This window comes from Episyrphus balteatus, chromosome 1 (assembly GCF_945859705.1).
Source record: "Episyrphus balteatus chromosome 1, idEpiBalt1.1, whole genome shotgun sequence".
Classification (NCBI taxonomy): domain Eukaryota; kingdom Metazoa; phylum Arthropoda; class Insecta; order Diptera; family Syrphidae; genus Episyrphus; species Episyrphus balteatus.
The window spans coordinates 84,126,617-84,147,610 of NC_079134.1; the positions used below are offsets into that span (position 1 = coordinate 84,126,617).

The following is a 20,994-nucleotide window of genomic DNA, read 5'->3' on the forward strand; positions in this document are numbered from 1 at the left end:
AAAATTAAAAAATGGTTTTTTTAGAAAAAAAATAAAATGTGTTTTTCACCTTTTTGGTAATAGATCAGCTTAAAATAGACTAATTTCATTTTTAATAACGGTTTTGGAAAGGTCTAAATATCACCCTACAAATGCAAAAAAACATTCATTCAATTATGTATAAAGTCGCATGAAATAAGCGAAAAAGTAATTTAAGATCATGGTTTTTTTTACTCTCAAAAATTGAGTGACTTAAGGAATTAATTCATACTACTCACTTACTAATTTTTTTGGGGGATTATTTATATGCAGAAGTTAATATTTTGAGCTAAGGAACCAGTAAAAAATAACACAAACAGATTTCATGACATAAGTATTTTTCGTATATTCTTTTCACATGGAATTACTCAGTTATAAGATACATAAGTTCTTAGACGTTTTACACGAATCATTGGCTTTTTGGGACCAATTACAGATTTTACTGTCTGTTCGAAAAAATACCCTTTCACCTAAAAGATTTTTATGAAAACTCTTTAGGCTAGGCGCACACATGCGATTTTGATCGCGAGATTATTCAGTTGCAAATTAGATTACAAGAATTTCAATGACTGTAGACACAATTTATTTGTGTGTGTTCACAGTCATTGAAATCCTTTTAATCCATTTTTGCGACTGAATAATCGCGCGACTAAAATCGCATGTCTGCGCCTAGTCTTATTCTTGCTTTCTATCCCAAATTTAATGTTTTCATCAAATTTCATTAGGGTGACCCATCATTTTTGTTTTCACTCAAAAAAACACCCTTTTAACCAAGATATTTTTATAGACACTTTAAATTCTTGTTTCTAATCTTAAAAGTAACATAATTGCTGAATTTCAATAGGGTACCACTAATATTACTCTAGTATTACACCAGGCATGTCAAACTCAATGGTTACTAGGGGCCAAAACAGGAAGATGTAAATTTTTATGGGCCGCAAGAAAAAGTTAAAATAAATTTTTTATAAAACAGATTTATAAAAATAAGAAGAATGGTAACATTAGTGTTTTCTTCCTGATACCTGGAATCTCTTCTCTACTACCATTTTCCTTAAAACCAAAGCGTAAGTTAGGCTGGATCTAAGTGACTTATTCCTCTTTATACATAAGTAAAAACATGTGCTCACATCGACAGGTTGTGTGAAATTTGCGAACGATTTTATATGGCAGTTTTAAATTGTCCAAAATCTGACTGAAAAATACTTATAAGATTCGGTCATATCCACTTCACAGAAATTTTGAACTTACTTCAGAGTCACACTAGAAATCGCATTCCTCCATTTCCATATCATTCGCCATTATTCTATTTTAAAGGAAAAAATCAAAGAAAATGAAGGGCACTTGCCTTTCAAAGGCATAATTCTGCTAACTTTTTCATATTCAGTTTTAAAGTTTAGATTGTTTTCCGCACAGTATTTTTGAAATGACGATGAAGATTTACCTAAATTTGGCATATTGCACGTAGGAAAACGCGTCAAATCCTTGTTACTTTTCTGGTGTCCCAAAAAGCTAAGTTGCATTTGAATGCCATAACTAGGGCACTTATTATTCAACCTATCGTTGGGTTAAATCAGAACATTCACTTCCTTAATCACTTTAAGAAATCATAGAACTTCCTACCATGATTTAATCCACAAGATTTTATATTTATTATTTTCATATTATATTTATGTGTTTATTAAAAAAAATATGTGAATTTGCGTCGAACAGAAAATATAAATCATAACCCTAAGCTCAAAGTTATTGAAATGTCGAGGGCCGCAAAATTATTCGTTGTGGCCCGCATGCCTGTATTACACACTTTTTCAAATATACCCATATTTTCTGTATACCTAAAAAACACCCTTTCACATGAAAAAAATTTTAAGTTTTACTTTATTCGTAATCCCCATGGAAAAGACGATATTTTTAATAAATTTCTTTAGGGTAACTTTTATACCATTGATTTTATCGGACTTATCTCGGATTTTCCCTATTTCCCGAAAATAAAACACCCTTTAACCTAAAATATTTGCATAGACTGTTTGGATCCTGGGTTACTGTTATACATGAAACATTTTTATCAATTTTCATTGGTGTAACAATTTTTTTCCAGTTTTTGTGGTACTAATTTCGAATTTCATCATTTCTTAAAAAAAACACCCTTTCACTCAAGATAATTTTGTACACTTTATTGATTCTTAATTCCTATACCAACCAAAACTTTTACACCGAGTTTTAAAAATTAATAAAATATAAGTCAGCTGTTATTATACCTTTCTCACACATAACTCAACCCATCAAAAAAACACCCTTTCACCAAAAATATTTTTAAGAACTTTTTTTTTTTTTTTTAATGAGCGCGCACCACTAAAGGGGTTTTCGGTACCCTTAATATATATGTATACATAGTACGAGCTTTAGGAAAAGAGGAAGGGATGTAAAAGGAGATACCGATGCACATTGGTTTTAAAGTTCAGAACATTAAAATGGGAGGGAAAAACTGAGGCGGGTAATGCATTCCACATTCTAGTAGTGCGACTAAAGAAAGAATCTCTATATTTGACGGTACATCCAAAATTGTGCTCAAGTGTAAACTGATGGGCATTCCTTGAAGTACGAGTATTACGGTTGAATTGTTTAAGGGGAGGAATGCAGCTAGCTGTTTCATTAGAACATTTTTTTAAAAAAGTACCTATAAAATAAGGACAGGCATGATACATTCCGGCGGTGCTCAAGAGGTGGGATTGTATCAGTAATGTACCTATCACCTATCATTTTAAAAGCTCTATTTTGAATTCTATCCAAATAACTCAAGTGGGTCTTAGGAGCACCTGCCCAGATATGGGAATTATACTCGAGCTTTGGACGAATATATGCTTTATAAATTATAGCCAGATCAGAAGGGGTGAAATATTTCTTACATCTTCGGAGGAAACCTAAGCATTTCGCAGAGCTTTTGGCTACATCGAATATGTTGGTTTGTAATGGACATACCTAGAATCAAAAGCTGATCAGTTTCCTCGATGCAAGTACCACTCATGGATAGTGGCAAAGGGGGAAGGTTTCATTTTAATGATAGTAAGCAGCATTGTGTTTTAGAAGCATTAAATTCTACGCGGTTTCTTATTCCCCATTGGACAATGCATTCGAGATCAGAATTTAATGAGCTTATCATATTTTGCCGTTGGAGTTCCACATCCGAAGGACATGGGTGTGAATCTTCAAACGAATATGAAAAGCTGAGGGTACTATCATCTGCGAAACAATTTAATGGATTAGAAGTTTCAGAGAGCAAATCATTAATGAAAATGAGAAAGAGAGTCGGAGACAAAACGGAGCCCTGGGACACACCAGCGTTTATATTATGGGTTTCAGACTTGAATCCATCCAAAACGACTTGAATTGAACGGTGCGAAAGGTAATTTCTAATAAAACGAAGAAGAGATTCATCAATACCGAATGCAAGCATTTTCGATAAGAGACCTTGATGCCAAACTCTATCAAATGCCTTTGAAATATCAAGCGCAACAATCTTACTTTCTCCAAAACGATGTAAAGATTTGTTCCACTGATCGGTGAAATAAACTATCAAATCACCAGTGGATCTATTGCTACGAAAGCCATAATGCCGGTCATTAAGAAGCTTCCGTTCTTCAAGATGCAGTAGTCCCTCGATAATGTAAATTACCGGTAATGCGAATTTCTCTGAAATGTGAATTGCCAAAAATTTTCATTGTCATCTCTAATGTGAACTTCTAAAATTTTTAGACTCTGTAATTTGAATTTTTTTTTGTAAGAGCTTGTATGTTTTTCTTGTTCGTGCAAGCAATTTTTTATAGACCTGGATAGTGGATAACTGTTATTTGTCTAGACATATCTTAAGAAAAATTGAATGTAGGCTGAAGATTTACCTATTACATTTTACATTTTTTATCAAGAATTTTTAAGTTTTAATTTTTGAAATGAAGTGTACTCGTAATGGATTGTTTCTTTCTTTAATTTCTTTTGAGCTTCAAAAAAATATATTGTGTTATATTCATTGGTTATAAACATTGATTTTAATCAGTTTTAGGAGAATTGAAAAAAGTTCTAGTAATGTGAATACCTCTAAAATCCGAAAACGCCTTGTTTTAATTAGTTCACATTATCGAGGGACTACTGTACTGCCGTACTAAGCAAAAAGGGCGCATGAGCCAAAAATCCAAAATTGAGTTAAAGGCATATTTGACATCCTGAAACAATGCCTCATTTATATATTAACTAAAAACAACGCATTTTCAATTCTAAGTGGCTCAAAACAGTCAATGAAGAAGAGCACAACGATATTACTCCGCTGTATTCCTCAATAGAAAAATGCATTTATTACTACAACTCTAAAAATTAAAAAAAAAAAAAATAGATACACATTTGGGAACCTTGAACAATATTTAATTGTTGTGTAAACTAAAAATTATAATTTTCCTACTAAAAGTTGCTTAAAATCATTTTTGAAATTGAGCACATTTACAATTCTCAACCTTTTCCCTTGTCAGTAAAATGCATTTATCTCAAAACTACAAAAATGGATATGCGCCCTTTTTGCTTAGCACGGCAGTGTATTTCTTAAGCTGGAAATTAATCAGCGTTTCCATGACCTTGGAAAGAAGGGACGTGCAATCGGACGATAGTTAGAGGGTGAAGAAGATTCGCCTTTTTTAGGGACAGGCTGGACAAATGCTGTTCTCCATCCACTCGAAAAGAGATCTGTAGAGTAGGACAGATGGAAAAGCTTACGCAGTGGTTTTGCCAGCGTAGGAGAACACCTCTTCAGAACTATGGGAGGGATACTATCCGGGCCAGTGGATTTGTGTATGTCAAGGTTTTTAAGAACTCTTGCCACTGCACAAGTACGAAAAAAGATAGGTCCTATAAAACTATTTACTCGCTCAAGTGAAGGGGGAGGCATGACACTTTCTGTTAACGTTGAATTGGCAGCGAAATGCCTGACGAGATTAGCTTTCTCAAGAGAACTAACAAAAGGAGTGTCATTTAAAACGAGCGTTGGAACCGAAGATGTTGTAGAGTTTCGAATATTTTTCACGAATGACCAAACATTTTTACTACCTGTGGGACACTGTAGTATTTTTTGTCTTGATTTTTGCTCATGCAAAAATTTGATTCGTCGAATATGGGCGTTGCTGGCCTTTCTAGCTTGCTTAAATCTTATCCGATTTTCCTCAGTGGGATTGGCTTTATAATAACGGAACATTACCTCTTTTTCCCTGATAACATCTTTACAGCTCGAATCAAACCACGAATTCTCTTTCGGTTTGATTGTTTTAGCCCTATTCGGGATAAAATTTCTCATTCCGGAGAGAATTAAGTTTGTGATCATATCTGTACGGGAATCAACGTCACTATCGAGGAAACATAGCGACCAGTTAAAGTTCTCTTAGGAGTTCTCTTAGGAGTTTTTTCTTTAACTGGATTTTTTTGACAAGAGAAATTCGCAGATATGACACAATGATCTGATGTGCCTAGAGGCGATAATACACTTACAGTGTATTTATCAGGGTCAGAGGGAAGAAACAAGTCTAGAGTATTTTCAGCCCGACCAGCGACGTCCGAAATTCGAGTCGGCTCGTTAACTAGTACATTGAAATCGCCCGTAATGACGATTTCGAGAATGATGGGCGGAAGGAAAAGAAGAAAAACTCGTTATGCACATGCACTGAAGACTATTATTGAGAGGCGCGAGATTTTTTTTTTTTGTGATTTGGCGATGCTACGGTTGTTGTTATTGTTTTGGTATTATATTATATGGTTATGGACAGTGAACTATTGTTTTTTTGTTTTTCTTTATTGCGGGAGAGGTACTGAGGTGTTGTTGTTGTTTGTTGCTGCACTTTTTATCAATTTATTTTATATGCACGCCGCGAGGTTATTTTTTTATTTTAAGTTTAATGTAGCCTGTTTTTCACATGGGTTTCTTTTATATTTTACCTGTTGTTGTCAAAAAACAAGCACCCTTGTTTTTAAACGGCAATAACTTTTCTTAGAGCAATCGTATTAACTTTATTTTAATGTGATTAGACTCAGCATCAAAAAATACCTTAGAAACATGTGTCATATGATGATATTTCACAAAACATTTGTTTCACTATATTTTTGAACTTCACGCCCTCCCTCATGTCCGCGAAAAAACACCCTGCCACCCAACTTTTTTTATAGACTTTTTTTATCCTTGGTTCTTATCCAAACTTTTTGCCAAGTTTCATGAGTGTTACAAATTTTTATTTTTTAAATGCGTATTTTACCTGTACTAAAAAGAGACATATTAAATGCAACACTTTAACTAATAAAGCTTTCATATGTATTAAGGTTTCTGCGAACTCATTCCGAGTCAATTGTTACGACCTTTTGATGAAAGAGAACTAGAGTTAGTAATTGGTGGTATAAGCAGTATAGATGTCAATGATTGGAAAAAAAACACTCGTTTAAAACACTGTTCACCGGATGTACCACAAGTTATCTGGTTTTGGCAAGTAAGTTAACATTTTACAATTGTTTATGTAAATCCCTATTTTGAATGTATTTTTGGATAGTCTAACTGGATTTGTATAGTAATTTTGAAAATACTTCCATGATAATCAGGCCTACCTGCAAACTTCAATTTTAATTTATTTACTTTGAATGTTTTACCTTTGAATAATTATATATAAAAGTGACACCGGAAAAAACAACCGCTATGTTTGAGGCCTGGCGCCACAGTCGTTTTAGGACTGTGTATTAGATGGCCGAAAAATTCCTGAAAAGGACATTTGGTTACTAAGTAACCACAACTACAATATTATTTATACTTGGTGTATTTGTTTTAGTTTTGTTTTTTGTAAGTAGTGTGTTTGTTTATTTTTGTTTCTGTAATATTCAAATTGAATTTATTTTTAATTTTTGTAATATTTTGAATTGAATATTTATTTTGAATGTTTGATTTTTATGTATACAGGGTGTCCCGGGAAGATATACGAACATTTTGAGGGATAATTCTTGGGTATATTCTATTGGTTGGTCATTTGGACCTTTTTTAAAAAATTAATTTCTCGGCTCGTGTGGGTCGTAGAGAGCTAATTTTTTTTTGAATTGTAGATAATTTAAAGGACTACAATAATATTTTATTTTCTTAGCCAGTACTCTCACCGTTTGCAAAATAATAAGGCAAGAGTTTGCTAAACAAAAAAAAAACGACTTAGACTTAATATTACTTATTTTTTATTTATTTCTACAAAAAGAAAGTGCACTAAATCGATAGAAAATGTTGTAACAAACAATCACTAGCTTTATTTTTTTTTGGTAGGACATTCTGAAGCCCAGTTATTCCCAAAAAACGATATTTTTGGGTGTTTTCTTTTGTCCTTGTTTAATCTAAAACCTTCATCCCGAATTTTATCAGTGTTGCATGTTTTTCACATGGGTTTCGGTTATATTTTACCTGTTGAAGTCAAAAAACAAGCACCCTTTGTTTTTAATCGGCTGTCTGTCGGCTGTCTGTCGGCTGTCTGTCTGTCTGTCTGTCTGTCTGTCCGTCTGTCATTCGAATGATAATTTTTTTCTGTATATTTTTGAGCTTCAGCCCCTCCCTTTTGTTCGCGAAAAAACACCCTTCCACACAACTTTTTTTTATAGACTTTTTTTGTACTTGGTTCTTATCCAAAAAACAATTTTTTGCCAAGTTTCATGAGTGTAACAATTTTTTTTAAGCCTATTTTACCTGTACTATATATCGATTTTAGTAAATTTGAATTTGCTCGAAAATGGCTCCAACGATTTTGTTAAAAAAATTCAATTATGTATAAGTTTAAAGACAAGGGGTATCTTTTAATGAATTTTTTTTTTAAATCATCTTTAACGGTACCTGCCATAGAACCGTTTTTTTTTTTTTATCCGATTTATTTCGAAACTACAGTTTCGATTTCAACGAAACTTTTTGTAAACAAGCATTTATATAATTTTAATATAAGTCAAAAATAAAATTTTTAAATTTATTTGAAAAATCAAATTTTCGAATTTTCGGGTCATTGATTTTTTTTAAATTTTGGTTTGAGATGTTTATTTGTGATTTCTACAAAATGGCAGACCAATTTTATTTTTAAACTTTTTTTTCCAAAAAATTAGTTTTTAAAAAAACGGCTCTAACGATTTTGAAATTTTTTTCTTAAAATGCATCTTATGAAATAAAACTACATACTTGTTTTGGGGGCAATTTGATTTCAGATGTTATTTTATTCCTTTGAAAAACGAACTTTATGTTTTTTTTTATTTTTTTGTTTGTTTTTATTTACCTTCATTTCCCAAATTTCTATATAAAAAGTCTTAAAAATTAAAGCAACTTGAACTCTAAGAGCAATTTCGTGCCACCTAGTTGTGAATTTTATTTTAATTTGCTGCACACGATTGTGATTATTAATATCCATTCCAGTCATTGACACAAAAGATCACTGCGACATATTTTATACTTTTATATACTTTTCCTTAAAGATAGGCTCTATCTAGCCATCAACTTCATTCGGCTTGGGGAAGCCTATATCCCACATAGCTTACATAGAGGAGGTAGGGCGACCAACATTGCACGATCATAACGCCGCACATACATTTCGTGAAAAAAATCTGGCCAAAAGTCCAAAATTAAAAAAACAAAACTTCCACTTCAACAAGGTTTACAGTTACAAAGAGAGATAGCTCAGGTTACATTACTTGCTCTATAGGGCAAGTGTTGGTTTCGTGTCGGAAAAAAATTTGAGATTTTAAGCAAAACCAACATTACGATGATGGAGAATGCCAAAAAGGTGGGTCTCGCAATTCTGTCCGTGCGTCTGTACTTCCATCTATACACATTACCACAGCTTAAACACGTGGATGGATTTTCTTCAAATTTGGTACAGATGATTTTTATGGATCTCTGAAACCAAATAACTCGAAAACGGCTCTTAAGATTTTGATTAAACTTTGCAGACATAATATTCAAATTACAATAAAACTGCATTTTTATTTTTTCCAAAAAATGTCAAATAAAAGAAATTTTTTTTTCATTTAAAAAAATTGCCCTAAATGTCGGCTCTTCCCCAACCTCAACAAAATTTCTCTAAGATTTATATAGAGGCACCTACCCTATCTACCGTTTTTGTTTCGACTTTATTTTTTGGGACACCCTGTATAAAACACAATGTTTGTAACACATTTCCTGAAGTAAAAGTCCTCAAAGTAAAAAATTATCATGGGGAAGAAAAATGGAATAGCCTTTAACAATTAATACCTGAGGAAGCAAAGCAGGGTCCCTGTTCTGTAACTTTATCGCTGGCGAAAAACGTTTTTCAACGTCTCTAAAATCCATTTTCGTGCATAAATAAAGCGTAATTTCTTTCTAATTCAGAATTTATATATTTAGAAGTTATGATTGTGAACGAAATTTCTGAGATGAAAAGGATTTTAAAGTCATTCAAAAATTTTATCACTAGTGATAAATGTTACAGAACTTGAGCACAGATATCATAATTTTTCAAACACTTAAATGGCTTGAATGAAATTTCTACCTAAAGCATAAACAAAAAAATAATCGTTATCATGAGTAAAGGTAGATATACTCGTACCTGCAATAATAAGCATTTTCTTAAACCATTTCTAATTGGTATCAAGATTAGTAAATATTCGACTTTTACTGATCTAACAAGTGCTTATATTAAGCATGCTTTTTCATTTCATTTTTTGTTTTTTTTTTCTACACTTTTTTTAGTTTTTGAATTTTTTCTTTATTTACCTATATGTTTTTTTTTCTATATATTGAAATTTTCAAAAAAAACCTAGTACAGTTAAAATAGTACATAAAATCAAGAAATGAAAAAAAAATTGTTACACTCATGAAACTTGGCAAAAAGTTTGCTTTTGGGATAAGAACCAAGTACAAAAAAAGTCTATACAAAAAAGTTGGGTGGAAGGGTGTTTTTTCGCGGACAAGAGGGAGGGGGTGAAGGTCAAAAATATACTGAACAAAATTGTTAGTCGAATAACATCATATGACACATTTTTTGATGCTGAATCTAATGACATAAAAATAAAGTCAATACGATTGCTCTAAGAAAATTATCGCCGATTAAAAACAAGGGTGCATGTTTTTTTTACTTCAACAGGTAAAATATAACCAAAACCTGATGAAATTCGACACGAAGGTTTTAGATAAAGCAGGGACAAAGGATTCATAAAGTTCTGTGGTTAAGTTCTGTGTGAGAAAGGTATCATAACAGCTAACTTAAATTTTATTAATTTTTAAAACTTGGTGAAAAAGTTTTGGTTGGTATAAGAATTAAGAATCTAAAAAGTGTACAAAATTATCTTGAGTGAAAGGGTGTTTTTTTTAAGAAATGATGAAATTCGGAATTAGTACCACAAAAACTAGGAAAAAATTGTTACACCAATGAAAATTGGTAAAAATGTTTCATTTATGACAGAAACGAAGAACCTGAACAGCCTGTTTAAATATTTTAGGTTAAAGGATGTTTTTTTTGGGAAATATGGAAAAATCCGCGATAAGTCCGATAAAATAAGTAGTATAAATGGTACAATTACGAAATTCATTAAATATGTTCTCATATGTTTCCCATGGGAATTACGAATAATGTAAATCTATAATTTTTTTTTATGTGAAAGGGTGTTTTTTTTTAAGAAGTAAAGAGAATATGGGTGTATTTGAAAAAATGTGTAATACTAGAGTAATATTAGTGGTACCCTATTGAAATTTAGCAATTATGTTACTTTTAAGATAAGAAACAAGAATCTAAAGTGTCTATAAAAATATCATGGTTAAAAGGGTGTTTTATGAGTGAAAACAAAAATGATGGATCACTCTAATGAAATTTAGTAAAAGCATTGATTGTGGGATAGAAAGCAAGAATAAAGAGTTTTCATAGAAAAAAATTTGATGAAAGGGTGTTTTTTTCGCAGAGACAGTAAAATGTGCAATTGGTCCCAAAAAGCCAATAGATTCTTAAAAGTAACATAATTGCCGAATTTCAATAAGACACCACTAATATTACTTTATTATTACACACTTTTTCAAATATACCCATATTTTCTCTACACCTAAAAAAACACCCTTTCACATGAAAAAAATTATACATTTCTTATATTCATAATCCCCATGAGAAAGAGAACATATTTATTGAATTTCGTGAGAGTACCTTTTATACCATTGATTTTATTGGACTTATCACAGATTTTCCCTATTTTCCCAAAAAAAAAACACCCTTTAACCTAAAATATTTGTATAGACTTTTTGGGTTCTTGGTTTCTGTCATAAATTAAACATTTTTACCAATTTTCATTGGTGTAACAATTTTTTCCCAGTTTTTGTGGTACTAATTCCGAATTTCATCATTTCTTGAAAAAAACACACTTTTACTCAAGATAATTTTATACTTTTTATAGATTCTTAATTCTTATACCAACCAAAACTTTTTCACCAAGTTTTAAAAATAAATAAAATTCAAGTTAGCTGTTATGATACCTTTCTCACACACAACTTAACCGATCAAAAAAACACCCTTTCACCAAAAATAATTTTAAGAACTTTATGAATCCTTTCTCCCTGCTTTATCTAAAACCTTCATCTCGAATTTCATCAGTGTTGCATGTTTTTTACATGGGTTTTGGTTATATTTTACCTGTTGAAGTCAAAAAACATGCACCCTTGTTTTAAATCAGCAATAACTTTTCTTAGAGCAATCGTATTGACTTTATTTTTATGTCATTAGATTCAGTATCAAAAAATACCTTGAAAACATGTGTCATATGATCATATTCGACTAACAATTTTGTTCAGTATATTTTTGACCTTCACCCCCTCCCTCTAGTCCGCGAAAAAAAACACCCTTCCACCCAACTTTTTTGTATAGACTTTTTTTGTACTTGGTTCTTATCCCAAAAGCAAACTTTTTGCCAAGTTTCATGAGTGTAACAATTTTTTATTTTATAAATGCCTTTTTTACCTGTACTATCCGCATGACCAAAAGGGGTTTGATTTTGTTGCAATAAGTTCTCACAACATAAAATCCCATATTTTAGTTTTGAGTGAAAGATACCATAATAAATTTTAATAAGCAGTTGAAAAGGGCAAACATTCCTTAGATAATAAAAATATCTTATGTCGTTTTCTATTGACGAGATTCAGAATGAGATTTGGAAATCTGACAGCTGAAAGAGCGGGTGAAGAGGGGATAAAGTGGAAAAATCTCAGATTTCATGACCTTTTTGCGGCTTGAGATTAAAAAAAAATGAATCTGAGATTCAAAACTCTGAATCTAGATAGACGCACTTTGACACACACTACTCTGTTTGACATTTGTCTGAACATTTGTTGTTGTTTTATTTTAGAAAGGTTTTTTTTTATACGCACAGATTTCATACACAATTACAAAACTAGATTTCATATTCTATTTGCAGTGGAAAATCTGAGATTTTTACTAAAATCTCAAATGCAAATAGAAAACGACATTAAAGTACCATGAAAGTATGGTCTCAGATTTTATGTGTCCTGTGTAAGCACAAGCTCATTCTAGAGTCTATAATGAGTACGAAATATTTGAATTACTTTACATTCTCTAAGCAAAAATAAGCATTACTGCAGTTTGAAGAACTAGAAAAATGCAGAAACAGTTTTGAAGTTAAATTTTGTATTAGAAATCAAATGGCTCAAAATCATTGAAAACGGTGTGAGGTATAAAAATAGATTTTATGTTATTTAACATTAATTATGAAATTGCTTACGACCAATTTCTTCACATGAGTACTAATGTCGTTTTCCTTCACTCCAATGAGAGTACCCTTTTAGTACTTATTTTTACACTTTTGAAGGTTTTGTGTTCCTTCCTCCACAAAAGTTTTAACAAAAAATTACTCCGGAGTAATTTTAGTACTATGGAGTGCTCCGGATTTACACCACATTTTAAGTTAGATTTTCACTCATCAACAAACTATAAAGTATAGTTTGTCGACTTGCACACGCACTTATGTTTGACTTATGTTTGACACTTTAAAATTTTGTTTGAAAAGTGAAAAATGCGAAAAGTGTTTCTTTCAAATTTTTTTGTTATTAACAAAAACAACATTTATGAATATATTTTCTGTTATATTATATTCCGCCAGATATGTTTCTTCCATTATTTTCGTTAATTCTTAATTTTTTTCAAAATTTTTCGAAATCAAATTGAAAACAGAATAAAAGAATTTTTCAGCCAGTGGTTCCGAAGGGCCTAATTCTTTTTAGCATGTTTATTAATGATGTTGTAGAAGTTATTAATATTAATAACTAAGTATCATCCTTATGACCTTCAAATTTATTTATATTTTTACATCGGTTTAGTTGAAGATGCAGTTTGTAATATTAACGATGATATAAAAAACATTCACGATTGGACCGTTAACAATGACTTAGTCTGGCCATTCAATTGCATACAGCTATACCATTAAGAATTTGAGCTTTATTTTAAACAAAGTCCTCACCTGGTCTGATCATGTAAAAAAAGTAATTTGTGGCATTTACGGAGGTGTCAGACGCTTGTGGAGATTTTCAATATATACAGGCAACACGAGTTATGCTGGTAAAAACTTTTAGCTCCGATTCGCTTATGGTTCGCCTTTATGTAGAATGGATTCAGTAAGCAAACAAAAGTTAAATGTAGGATTTAATTCTTGCATTCGCTTCATACATTGTTTAAGAAGATTCGATCATTTATATAACATTGTGTTTTTGGTGTTTCTATCATGTCACATTTTGTAGTTGAAATTTGCAAATACTTTTTAAATTAATGCACTTTACAAAGCCCGGACGTTTGTATGATAAGCTTCAATTTTCAGTTTCTATGCGCACGAATAGTTTAAACATTCCCAGAAGTACAACTTTACAGACTCAAAGATCTTTCTTTGTAATTGGTTGCCAGAATCTGCAACAGTTTGCCAGTTTAAATAAAAAATATGAATAGTTTCAATAATTTTACTCACTCTTTACTTGAACATCTACAAAACCCAGACACAGAAAAAAATCCCATTTTTTTCCGCTCTGCACAGTACGGTATATTGGTCTAAAACCTGGCCAAAAATATTTGGGCACATTTTTCACATCAAATAGGTACCAGATGACTAAAAAGTTATTTGAAAGGAAAATTTTTCATTTTCTTGGTACTGTAAAACCCACTTAAGTGCTTCCTTCCCGATTAGCATTGAAAAAAAATTATTAAAAATCAAAAGGTGCACGTACAGTCCTGTGCTATAACGAGTAATTTATTCTTCATTTAGTTTTATTTTGACTCAAGTTGTTTCATTTAGTAGTTCATGAGAAATTAAGTTTTATAGGTAGTTGAAATTTTGAAAAAAAATTTGTTTCCTTTTTTAATTGATTCTGTATAAAATTTTGAAATTTTATGGACATTTTTCTATCATTATTTAATGACCTGGTAATTTAAAGTCAAATACTAAAGTATTTATTCTAATAAATATCAAAGTTCCTAAGAATTAAAAAAAAAAATCAAACATATTTCACAGTGAGCACAAATTTATCAGAATCTTTATCAGATTTTTATTTTCTTCGCTATTTCGCTTTGCCATTATCAAAAATTAAAAAGTACTGTGCTTAATCTACTTCAATTCCATGAATGGGTTTTATTTCCATTTAAAATTGGATCTTAAAAATAAAATTTCTTGTTACCAGTGTGGTACCAAAACGCTCATTAGTAAGCCTGATAAAGAAAGTAGTTTTCCTATTTTTCTAATTTTCTCAAAAACTAAAAGGTTTAAGAACATATGGTTTTCAGTATTTGATAGACCCCCCCCCCCCCTCATAACAAAAAATGATTGTATTGAATACCTCTACAAAAAACCGTTTCCAATTCTCGGCGCCTAAGTTATCGTACTCGAGCCTTGAGCTGATATGAATTTTTCTCGAAAAAAACACGTTTACGGGGGTATCTCGAAAAAGTAAGCTAATCCGATTTTGGTAAAAACGGATTATTATTGCTGAGGCCTTCAGGAACAAAGCCTCATTTTTAGTTTTTATTGTCATTTTAGGTCAACCTTAAAGGGTAATAACACCTTGTAAACCACGAAATCGAGCGTCATTTTCATCACCGTATTAAACAAAGAAGAAATATTATTTTCTTTTGGTGTTTGTTTAGTTTAATTAAGTATATTAATAGGTAACAGAATAGGCTAATGTTAAATTTTTTAATGATGTGAAATTTTTTAAATGGCGGTGTAGTTCAGGATGATAGTAAAATCCTGTGCTCCCATCGGGCGACCAACTTACTCCTACAGTTTTTAACCGATTGGGCTGAAATTTTGTGTGGAGCTTAAAAATACTATTTTCTAGTGAAGTACGTAGGATTTTTTTGAAATATTAATTTTTAAAGAAATGGCATTAGTTTGAAAAAATTATTTCATTCCAAAAACAAAATTCGTTGAAAAAAAGATCATAAAATTGTTAAATTTTAATATTTCAAAAAAATCCTACGTACTTCACTAGAGAATAGTATTTTTAAGCTCCACACAAAATTTCAGCCCAATCGGTTAAAAACTGTAGGAGTTAGTTGGTCGCCCGATGGGAGCACAGGATTTTACTATCATCCTGAACTACACCGCCATTTAAAAAAATTTCACATCATTAAAAAATTTAACATTAGCCTATTCTGTTACCTATTAATATACTTAGGCCCATTTGCTCATACTAGTCATAAATTCTAATCTTAGCTAGGTCGAACATAACTCTTGTGTTTTACTTAGTTTATTCTAAGTTGCTAAAAAATATTTATGTTTAACCTAGCAATGATTTACTTTCATGATATAAATCGCTGAGAAATTCAAATTCAAAAGTCAAATCAATAGAAACGTCAAATAATTTAAATAGATTTTGAGCAATTTAGCAATTAATATACAACAATATCTATTGATGTTTGGGCTTAAATGATCCGTTTTGTAGATGCAATTAATTAAATAAAAAAATTAATTCATATTTTACCCAACGTTTCGCTAGTAATTTCCAGCTTCTTCAGGGGTTAATATTTATTATCTTTAAAAAACAAATTATAACAATTGTGGTTTTAGTCTATTATTATGAAATCAGTTGAAAATATTTTAATTATTTAAATGGTTAATTATTTTGTCTATAGCACTTACTTTTTTTAATGAATTTTGAAATTTACATTATTTTAAATAAATTAACATTTAATAAACAACACATTAATAATTTAACATTCATTGGACAACAAAACTTAAGCCTAATATCACTTCTTATCACAGATCAATTGTTGTTACTTATGGCAACACTATATATCGAGCTGATATTGTCTAGGTCTTCTTTATGATTCATTGTTGTTGTTGATTTTTGTTGTATTCGCAGACTTTCCAATGTATAGCGAGTGGTGGTGCGGTTTTCTTTATCTAATATTGTTACATTGTCAAAGTCTGCGAGATGATCATTCTCTATCATATGCTGCGAGAGTGCTGTAGCTGATCTCTTCTTTCTTATGTCAGCTTCATGTTCTGATAGTCTTACTGCAAGCTTACGTTTTGTTGTACCTATGTATACCATGTTGCACATGCTGTTGTTGTTGCCTTTGCATGGTATTTGATATACTACATTATGCTGATCTGTTTTTTGTGTGGGTGGTTTTGTTTTTGTAAATATTGAATTTAACGTGTAATTAGCTCTGTGTGCGAAACTGCATTTATCTCTATCAATTGGCATTGTTTTGTTAAGAGAGCTGTTATCAGTTAGATGTGGAATATATGTTAAAGAGTAATATCTAGGGTTGCCAGATTTTACTTTTTGTGTTATTATTTGGTTATTTTTGTTTTGTATTAGGTGAAGTTTATTGTTAATTAGTTCATTGATTATTGTGTTCGGAAAATTGTTCATTTGTAAAATTGTTTTTATTTTTATGATGTTTTCTTTATGGTAGATGTTGTCACTTATATCTAACACTTTGTTGATGAAATTGGTTGCTGTATTTATTTTGTATTTTATTGGTTGGTACGACGTATAGTTAATCATTCTTCCTGATGAGATTGGCTTGGTATACCAGTCAAAAAAGATGTTGTTATTATTTATTATGAGTTTCATCTCAAGGAACGGAAGTTGGTTGTTCATTTCTGTTTCTATGGTGAAGTTTAATTTCGTATGGTATTGGTTTAGGGTTTCCATTATTATTTCACTGTCTTTCTTTTTGATGATTGCAACCATATCGTCAACATATTTGGCTATGAATTTTATTTTTATGTTTGATTTTTTCAATTTATCTATTGTTTCGTCTAGTAGGTGGTCAAGTACAATGTCGGCAATTGTAGGGGATAGTGGGTTTCCCATAGGCATACCGAAAGTTTGGCTATAGAGTTTTTGATCGTATTTGAAGTAATTGTTATCTGTTAAGCAGAATTGTAGGATTTTTAGAAAATTATTTTTAGGTATTTTAGTGTGGGTTTTAAGAGTTTCCCAGTTTTTCATTATTATTTTTATGGCTGTGTATGTCGGTATATTGGTGAATAGTGATACTACGTCGAATGATACTAAGATATCTTCTTCATCCAATGTTACTTGTTTGATTTTGTTTTTTAGTATAAATGAGTTTTTGACATTGTAATCTTCAGATACCAAAGTTTTCAGGATCTGACCAATGTGTTTAGATAAATTATAGCACGGAACATTAGTTGATGCTGCTATTGGTCGTAGTGGTATGTTTGGTTTATGTATTTTTGGAAGTCCGTAGAGAACAGGAGCTGATGCTACAGAACAAAAAAGTTGTTCTTTTTGTCTGGAATCAATGATGTTTTGTTTAAATAATCCATTCACTATTTCATTGTTAGTTTTTTGCAAATTGGTTGTAGGGTCAGTCCTGATTGTTTTATAGGTGTTTTTATCTTCGAGGAGTAGTTTCATTTTATGGTTGTAATCTTGTTTGTATAGGATAACTGTTTTATTGCCTTTGTCTGCATTTGTAATGATGATCTCATTTTTATGTTTTTTGATGATATTTTTAGTTATTGTAAAAGTTTTCAAAATAAATTTTTCTCTTTGTGTATTTTTTATTTTTCTTTTAAAATTTAAAATTCTGTTTGATAATGTAGATCTGGCAACCTCTTTCTGTTTACTGTCTTCTATTGTTTGTATGTATTGTTCGATCTCGGCAACTATGTGAATTGGTGAGAAATTTTCATTAGTGATCGGCAGAGCGAATTTTTTCCCTAGAGAAAGTAACCATTTGCTCTCTATTGGAAACTCTACGTTTGTTTTGTTTTCAAACCAACTTTCATTATATATGAGGCCTAGTTTGATGGTGTGTTTTTCTTTTAGTTTATTGAATTTAGTTTGTTGTATTGATTGTGTTTTTGTTATTGTGTATTGGTATATTTGTGATTGCCTTGATACGAACGTATTGTATTCTATTTCATTAAGTGTATTTATCATTGTTATGTTGGTGTGGTAAATGTTCTTTTCTATTGTTTTTATTGTTATGATGGTTTGTTTGATCTCGAGCTTAAGGATTTTGGTTAAGAAAGTTTGCTGTATTTTATTGAGTTGTTGTTTTATTGTTTCTGTATTAAACATTTTTGTTAAATTTGGAGAACTGTTAGATAAGTGTGTTGGTAATATGTCGTAATCTTTGCATGAAAGAAGGAATTTGAGTCTTTCTTTTTGTTTGGCGAGTCTTTTCTTTTGTCTACAATAATGTTTTAATGTTACGCATGTGTTGATGTCATATTTGTATTTGATGTGTTCGAAAAAACCTTTCATTATGTTTGTTATAAAGTAATTAACATTATAAAAAGATGATGTTATGTCTATGTATATTTCGGCGGGCCCTCCGATAAAATCTTATTAGTTTATTTATTTGATCATATATTTTACGTTATATTTATTGATGTTTGGGCTTAAATGATCCGTTTTGTAGATGCAATTAATTAAATAAAAAAATTAATTCATATTTTACCCAACGTTTCGCTAGTAATTTCCAGCTTCTTCAGGGGTTAATATTTATTATCTTTAAAAAACAAATTATAACAATTGTGGTTTTAGTCTATTATTATGAAATCAGTTGAAAATATTTTAATTATTTAAATGGTTAATTATTTTGTCTATAGCACTTACTTTTTTTAATGAATTTTGAAATTTACATTATTTTAAATAAATTAACATTTAATAAACAACACATTAATAATTTAACATTCATTGGACAACAAAACTTAAGCCTAATATCACTTCTTATCACAGATCAATTGTTGTTACTTATGGCAACACTATATATCGAGCTGATATTGTCTAGGTCTTCTTTATGATTCATTGTTGTTGTTGATTTTTGTTGTATTCGCAGACTTTCCAATGTATAGCGAGTGGTGGTGCGGTTTTCTTTATCTAATATTGTTACATTGTCAAAGTCTGCGAGATGATCATTCTCTATCATATGCTGCGAGAGTGCTGTAGCTGATCTCTTCTTTCTTATGTCAGCTTCATGTTCTGATAGTCTTACTGCAAGCTTACGTTTTGTTGTACCTATGTATACCATGTTGCACATGCTGTTGTTGTTGCCTTTGCATGGTATTTGGTAAAATTTGCATGGTTGGGTAAAATATGAATTAATTTTTTTATTTAATTAATTGCATCTACAAAACGGATCATTTAAGCCCAAACATCAATAAATATAACGTAAAATATATGATCAAATAAATAAACTAATAAGATTTTATCGGAGGGCCCGCCGAAATATACATAGACATAACATCATCTTTTTATAATATTAATTACTTTATAACAAACATAATGAAAGGTTTTTTCGAACACATCAAATACAAATATGACATCAACACATGCGTAACATTAAAACATTATTGTAGACAAAAGAAAAGACTCGCCAAACAAAAAGAAAGACTCAAATTCCTTCTTTCATGCAAAGATTACGACATATTACCAACACACTTATCTAACAGTTCTCCAAATTTAACAAAAATGTTTAATACAGAAACAATAAAACAACAACTCAATAAAATACAGCAAACTTTCTTAACCAAAATCCTTAAGCTCGAGATCAAACAAACCATCATAACAATAAAAACAATAGAAAAGAACATTTACCACACCAACATAACAATGATAAATACACTTAATGAAATAGAATACAATACGTTCGTATCAAGGCAATCACAAATATACCAATACACAATAACAACAATAACACAATCAATACAACAAACTAAATTCAATAAACTAAAAGAAAAACACACCATCAAACTAGGCCTCATATATAATGAAAGTTGGTTTGAAAACAAAACAAACGTAGAGTTTCCAATAGAGAGCAAATGGTTACTTTCTCTAGGGAAAAAATTCGCTCTGCCGATCACTAATGAAAATTTCTCACCAATTCACATAGTTGCCGAGATCGAACAATACATACAAACAATAGAAGACAGTAAACAGAAAGAGGTTGCCAGATCTACATTATCAAACAGAATTTTAAATTTTAAAAGAAAAATAAAAAATACACAAAGAGAAAAATTTATTTTGAAAACTTTTACAATAACTAAAAATATCATCAAAAAACATAAAAATGAGATCATCATTACAAATGCAGACAAAGGCAATAAAACAGTTATCCTATACAAACAAGATTACAACCATAAAATGAAACTACTCCTCGAAGATAAAAACACCTATAAAACAATCAGGACTGACCCTACAACCAATTTGCAAAAAACTAACAATGAAATAGTGAATGGATTATTTAAACAAAACATCATTGATTCCAGACAAAAAGAACAACTTTTTTGTTCTGTAGCATCAGCTCCTGTTCTCTACGGACTTCCAAAAATACATAAACCAAACATACCACTACGACCAATAGCAGCATCAACTAATGTTCCGTGCTATAATTTATCTAAACACATTGGTCAGATCCTGAAAACTTTGGTATCTGAAGATTACAATGTCAA

General features: G+C 30.8%; 1 protein-coding gene across 2 annotated transcripts in view; it reads left to right on the forward strand.

The window, feature by feature from the left end:
• The window catches only part of LOC129906875 (E3 ubiquitin-protein ligase SMURF2), a 155,380-nt gene that overhangs the window by 51,256 nt on the left and 83,130 nt on the right, over nucleotides 1-20,994 (forward strand). The window contains exon 8 of one of the 2 annotated variants that reach the window (XM_055982834.1): nucleotides 6,361-6,474. Coding sequence is in view for 1 of the 2 variants with exons in the window: in XM_055982833.1 (XP_055838808.1) it covers nucleotides 6,361-6,524 (164 nt within the window). In the remaining variant the exon portion in view is untranslated. Of the gene's footprint in view, nucleotides 1-6,360; nucleotides 6,525-20,994 lie in introns of those variants that run through there. The other variant, XM_055982833.1, reaches the window with a different exon arrangement.